Source organism: Meles meles, chromosome 6 (genome assembly GCF_922984935.1).
Source record: "Meles meles chromosome 6, mMelMel3.1 paternal haplotype, whole genome shotgun sequence".
Taxonomy (NCBI): Eukaryota; Metazoa; Chordata; class Mammalia; order Carnivora; family Mustelidae; genus Meles; species Meles meles.
In genome coordinates this window covers 56,041,096-56,047,777 of record NC_060071.1, presented here as the reverse complement: position 1 = coordinate 56,047,777, position 6,682 = coordinate 56,041,096, and the positions used below count along the sequence as shown (strand labels likewise).

Below are 6,682 nucleotides of genomic sequence, written 5' to 3'. Positions count from 1 at the left end.
ACCCAAGGGTCCCAAGTGTTGTATTTTTGAAAGAGATTTATTTATTTAGTAGAGAGATAGAGAATGGGGGGAACGTCTGGAGGAAGAGAGAGATTCCTCAAGTGGACTCCATGCTAAGCATGAACCCCATTGGAGTGCTGGACCCCAGGGCCCAGAAATCATGACCTGAGCCAAAAATCAAGAGTTAGATGCTTAATTGACTGCATCCCAAGCGTGGGATTTTTGAACATAGTTTTATAATGAAATAAATACAAACCATACATCTGGGAATACTTCAAGCATATAGATACAAATAAGTCCCATTTCCAGTTTAGTTTATAGGTCAAAATGTGGACAAATTGGGATGCATTTTCCAATTACATGAGAAAACTAAAAATTATCCTGTGAATTCATATGCTGATTTATCAGTCTATTTATGGCATTCCTAATGTCTTTATTTCTCAGTGTATAAATGGCTGGATTCAGGAGAGGTGTGACTACTGTGTAAAACACAGCAAGAAACTTGTCCATCCAAGTGATGCTAAATGGCCAGAGATAGATTAAGAAGCAGGGACCAAAGAATAGCAGCACCACGGTGATGTGAGAAGTACAGGTAGAGAGTGCTTTTGACGCTCCGTCCTTAGAGTGAAGACGGACAGTTAGTAGGATATAGGTGTAGGAGATCACTAAAAGAATGAAGCAAATTGTCGCCAAGATCCCACTGTTAGCATTTATAAACATTCTCAGAGTATGTGTATCTATGCAGGCCAGTTTGATCACCAAAGGGGTATCACAGAAAAAACTGTCCACTATTCTGGATCCACAGAAGGGCAGATCTAAAATCATGACTTGTTGGCTCATGGCATGGACAAAGCCAATGATCCATGATATCAAAACTAGCCAGATGCACTTCTTTCTGTCCATGATGCTAGAGTAATGGAGTGGCTTGCAGATGGCCACATAACGATCATAAGCCATTGTCACCAACAGCACCATCTCGCCCCCTCCAAAAAAATGCACACCGAAGATCTGGGTCATGCAGCCACCAAAGGAGATGGTTTTATTATCCTTTAGGAAGTCTGTGGTCAGTTTAGGGGTAGTTACTGAGGAAAGGCAGAAGTCCACAAATGAGAGATTGGCTAAGAGGAAGTACATTGGGGAATGGAGATGAGGGTCAGTGATGAGTAAGAGCATGACAAAGAGGTTGCCCACAACAGTCATCAGGTAGAGTGTAGAAAAAGGCAGTAAGAGGAAGGTCTGGAGCTCCCTTGAATCACAAAGTCCACGAAAAATGAACTCAGATGCCACAGACTGGTTTGCTTCCTCCATTTTGTACATGGTGTTCTAATGGAGCTCAAAGAAAGAGATGAACTAAGAACTTCTAGAATGGAAAGAAGAATCTCATTAACACTCAGGTACTGAGAGCAGACACATCCTACTCATGGGCAAAATTCAAATCTTACCATTATACTGGCTGACAATTGAAAATAAACTTGTCTTGAATTTACAGAGAGGCACAGACTTATAGATAAGATGGGGAGCTAAGTATTGAAGGGTAATTCAAAAACCTTACCCATCAGAATTATAGTTGTCATGGGAATCCAAAATGAATATGCTAATTAAAAATGTCAATAGTAATATATTACAGAAATAATTTCTCCAAGCCTGAATCTACCTCCTCTGCAGGGAGAATACATAGCTTTAAAATACATCAGAGTTTCTATCCCTCCAGGGCAATAACTGAATGCTAGCTTTCTGATACAAAACATGCTTCTCAGAAACAAATCTATTGCTAAGTGGATATGTGTTAGCGTACTGAACTGAACAAAACATTCAGAAACTCTGGGGAAAACTGTTGATCAAATGACTTGAGAAAAGATATTTGTGTTCCAAAAGAGACCCTGGATGCTGAGTACGCATTTCTAATATACAGCATTTCCCTGCATTTGGAATTTCCCCTTGAAAGGAGATTTCCACAAACTTACATATTTCTTGGCCTGAGTAACATTATTTACGAACATACATGTACTGGTCCTTGGTTCTCCTTGGTAACAGAAATTTCTTTTCTGTGACTGGATGAAATGATGGAGATATGAAAGATACTTTTACTCCTGACTGTTTTTCATGGGAATTCATGTACCTAAACTATTGACTTATGCTGTTTAAATTGACCTCTGTGGAAATATATTTATTTACTATTTTTATAAGCCAGCAGATGAAGTCTTTTTCTCCTTTCCTTCTCTTTTTCCATTCTTTTGTTCTCTTCATTTCTGGATCTTTCTAGTATCTTGTTTTGTTTTGTTTTGTTTCAGGCTATAATGTTCAGATTATAGAGTTGACTACATAGCTCTTAATATGTACCAGGTCTGTGTAAAGCACATTAAAAGCATTTATCTGTTTTACTTTTCATTTGTCTGTTTGTATTCCTCCCATAAGGCTTAAAGCATTTTGCATTTCCACCAGCAATATATGAATTTCCTGTTTTTTCCAAATCTCTCCAATGGAATGTTATTGTCATGTGATGAGGAGAAAAGGCAGCCTGATGTAATTTAATTCCTTATTGTGAGATTAAGTGTTTTCCCTATTTCTAAGTATTATATACCTATCCTTTACTTTGAACTGCATACTCCTTTTATTTATTTTTTTTCCATTTTACCTATTGGACATTTTCTTTCTCCAAGTTTTTTTTTTTTATTTGAAAATATATGACCTATTCTATTAACAAAAATCAACATGAGGTTGTGATGTCTTTATGACTTTCATCTTACGATCGGATTCTAATGATTTTATTTTATTATATGTACCAGTTTTTGTAAAGTATATTTCATGTGAACCTCAGAACCTCATAAATTATGTATACAGTTGTACAAATTATCTATTTTCCACATTGTAAAATAAAAAGTAATAAAGGTAGAAAATGAAGTGAGGTCTGTGTGTTTCCAAAGCTTCTGATACATCTTTGTGACTAGATAAATGCTTCTTGTGGAAACCTTTTGACAATACTAAGAAAATAAATAAGATGGATATTTTAAAAATATTTTATACAACTAATAAGATTTCTATACTAATACATTTCGTTCAATGAAAAGGTAACAGAGACATGAGTAACTGTAAGTGGCTAATAATGATAAGAATGATATATACAGGTTCACATTAAAAACAATCAGAAGCATTTTCATTGATTTTAAATTTTAGGCACTTTGACCTATTAATTTTTTCCTGAAGCATTTCTCCATTTGGTACCTTGAGGAAAGGCAAAATGAGTAAAATCCAAAAGGAATTAGAAAATGTCAGGATAAGTAGGAAGGTTTTTGAGAACAAATCATCCCCAACCTGGAATTCTGGGAGCATCTAAGAATGTAGATAGGCAGTGCTTTTGTTAGTGTTTGAAATGCTGTTAGGAATTTAGAAGTCCCAAGGATTCGTTGGGAGAGAAAACCCATAATTTTTCCCCTAAGACATTCGCTGAATAACACATTCAGAACTCTAAACTCTATAGATAGGTATGAAAAAAAAAATGCTTCAGGGGAAGAGAAAGAAATAAGTCTCAAAACAGGGGAAGACATTAAATGTGTGAGTCAAATATTAGTTGTCCAGGAGGTACTTACCTTACACAGATCACCCCTGAAACCGGTTCCTTCCTTGCTTACTGAGAGGGCTTACTCTAGAATCTACCTTACGTGAAATGAAGTCCAATTAAGCTTCTGCCATGAGCAGTATTGGAGGACTGTGTCCTCCTCGGTGTGCCAAGTTTACACTGTAAGGAGTAACCCCTGAGCTTGCAGGCTATCTATCTCAGTGGCTTAAATAGAGCCAAGTGTTTGCAAAGGCTTTCCCTGTCATGCTCTTGGGGATCCTTAGCTTCCAGTTTTCCCTGAGGAAAATTTGGGTTTTGAGGGCATCGTGCAATAACCTATGCCTTTCAAAGCTAGATCCAAGGTAGTCCAGTTAAATACAAGTAAAAGTGTAAGAGAAGGAGGATCAAAATGTTTAATTACTTTGTTTATGAGGAGGCTATAACTTTCGTTCTTTAGCTGTCTATCTACCTTGTCATAAAGTGAACTAAGATGTCAGTTCCAGTCCCACCAGAATCTAGTTGAGTTATGTAGGTAGGCAGGTAGCAAGTAGCTCATCGTTGGCGTGTTGCAACTATGGTCATGATTTAAGGGCCTACTTGAACTCGCTTCCTTGGATTTCAGAGGGATGTTAGGTCTCAGCCTTCACATTCCTTCCTTAAGCTGGTCCTGAACATCAACAGTTTGAGTGTAAAGCATATTAGAGGCATCTCTCTAAGTGCTGGAGAGATAATGAAAGGATAGTTTTCAAGTCATTCATTTACCAAGGAAATAATAATATGTGAATGGAATCTAACTTAATAAGATTTCAACTATTAAAAATAGGTGTATCTGGAGCAAATAGCGAAGGCCCCTTCATCTGTGCTCTTGCAGTCTCATGCACTCTCGGAGGTAACAACTACCGGTCTTGCAGTGTGTCCTTCTGTTCCTGTTCCCATCAATGACGATGACTGTACATATCACCATGTGTCCTTAGAGAATTTTTTTAAATCTCGCTTTTGTGTTTGTTTTTACTTTTGATTTTAAGTAAATTAGATGTGAAAGGCTATTAATAAATTCTCCCATTTCTTTCTTTTTCTCTTATTCCTTACTGGCCCTGCCCCTCGCTGTCTCGTTTTCTCCCTTTCTGAGATTTATTCATTTTTTTTTCACACCGAGATCACAAAGCATGATCTATGTCTAAATCATCTCAGATCTAGATCACAAAACATGATCCATGAGCCATTTTGTGCCCTGATGTCTAGAGTCCATAACCATCTCAATCTGAGAGCTTAAAAGAGTCAATATTTATTCCCTTGCTTGTGTACTACAACACACTTCACAGGCACCATCTCATGCAATCATGATAACATATAGATCCATTTACAGAGGAGAAACAGGCAAAAAGAGGCTTAATGACTCTCCCAAACCTTACAAGCTGTTAAGTGAAAGATCATTGAGAGGTCCCCTCTGGGGAAGGATGCTTGTTTAGGGGAGAGTTTGAGGAAGTACATGGTTGCTCTGAAACTTAGAGTGAAAACTTTGTGATTCAATAAAGTATTTCTTTCATTTTATATTTTTGTAATTTATAGCTTTTCACACACACACACTCACCCTTTACATATATCAAAATTAATTCTGTAGTTACACACACACAAACACACACACATATTTAAGTTTTTATTTTAATTTGTTAGGTGATTCAACACTTCTGTATATCACCCAGTGCTCATCACAACAAATATACTCCTTAATACCCATCACCAATTTAACTCACCCCCCCACTTCCCTGCTAGTAACCATTTCTTTGTTCCCTACAGTTAAAGGAGTCTGTTTCTCAGTTTGCATCTCTCATTTTTCCCCTGTGCTTATCTTTTACATTTCTTAACTGCCACATATGAGTGAAATCATATGGTATTTTCTTTTTGTGAGTGACTAATTTTGCTTAGCATAATACACTCTAGCTCTATCCATGTCATTTCAAATAGCAGAATTTCATTTTATATGCCAAGTAAATTCCACTGCAAATATATACCACATCTCTTCCCACCTCAATTCTAGGATTAGGGCTCGGGTTAGGTTTCAGGTCGGTATGTGCCTGCCTTGTATCCTGTTCAGAGCTCTCTGGGACAATTAAACTCCAGACTTCTGCTAGAATGTGAATAGGCAGGGCAGCCACTTATGTTTGAGTCAAGGAAGGCATTTTGGGCACTAGAATCTTTAAATAGATATTCAGTAGTTCCTTCTGTTTTGTTTTTTTTTTTTTTCCTAATTAACATATAATGTATTATTAGCCCCAGGGGTACAAGTCTGTGAATCCTCAGGCTTACACACTTCACAGCACTCACCATAGCACATACTCTCCCCATAGTCCATAACCCAACCACACTCTCCCTCCCCTCCTCCCCTGAGCAAACCTTAGTTTGTTTTGTGAGATTAAGAGTCTCTTTTGGTTTGTCTCCCTTCCAATCCCATCTCGTTTCCTTTTTTCCTTCCCTATTACCCAAACACTTCACTTTGCCTCTAAATTCCTCATATCAGGGAGATCATATGATAATTGCCTTTCTCTGCCTGACTTTTTCGCTCAGCAAAATACCCTCTAGTTCCATCCACATCATTGCAAAGGGCAAGATTTCATTTCTTTTCATGGTTGCATAGTATTCCACTGTATATATATTCCACATCTTCTATATCTATTCATCTGTTGATGGACACCTAGGTTCTTTGAATGTTTGGCTATTGTGGACATTACTGCTATAAACATTCTGGTGCATATGCCCCTTTGGGTCATTACATTTGTACCTCTAGGGTAAATACCCAGTAGTGCAATTGCTGGGTCATAGGGTAGCTCAATTTACAACTTTTTGAGGAACTTGAATGCTATTTTCCAGAGTGGCTGCACCAGCTTGCATTCCCACCAACAGTGTAGGAGGGTTCCCCTTTCTCCGCATCCTCACCAGAATCTGTCATTTCCTGACTTGTTCATTTTAGCCATTCTGACTGGTGTAAGGTGGTATATCATTGTGGTTTTGATTTGTATTTTCCTGATGCCGAGTGATGTGGAGCACTTTTTCATGTGTCTGTTGGCCATCTGGATGTCTTCTTTGCAGAAATGTCTGTTCATGTCCTCTGCCCATTTCTTGATTGGA

The 6,682-nt window shown here is 37.8% G+C and overlaps 1 protein-coding gene across 1 annotated transcript; it reads right to left on the bottom strand.

The window, feature by feature from the left end:
* Positions 1–369: 369 nt before the first annotated feature.
* LOC123943166 (olfactory receptor 4K3-like) lies at positions 370–1,308 on the bottom strand. The gene has a single exon (XM_046007093.1). The coding sequence runs from the start codon at positions 1,306–1,308 to the stop codon at positions 370–372; it is 939 nt and encodes a 312-aa protein (XP_045863049.1).
* Positions 1,309–6,682: the final 5,374 nt, after the last annotated feature.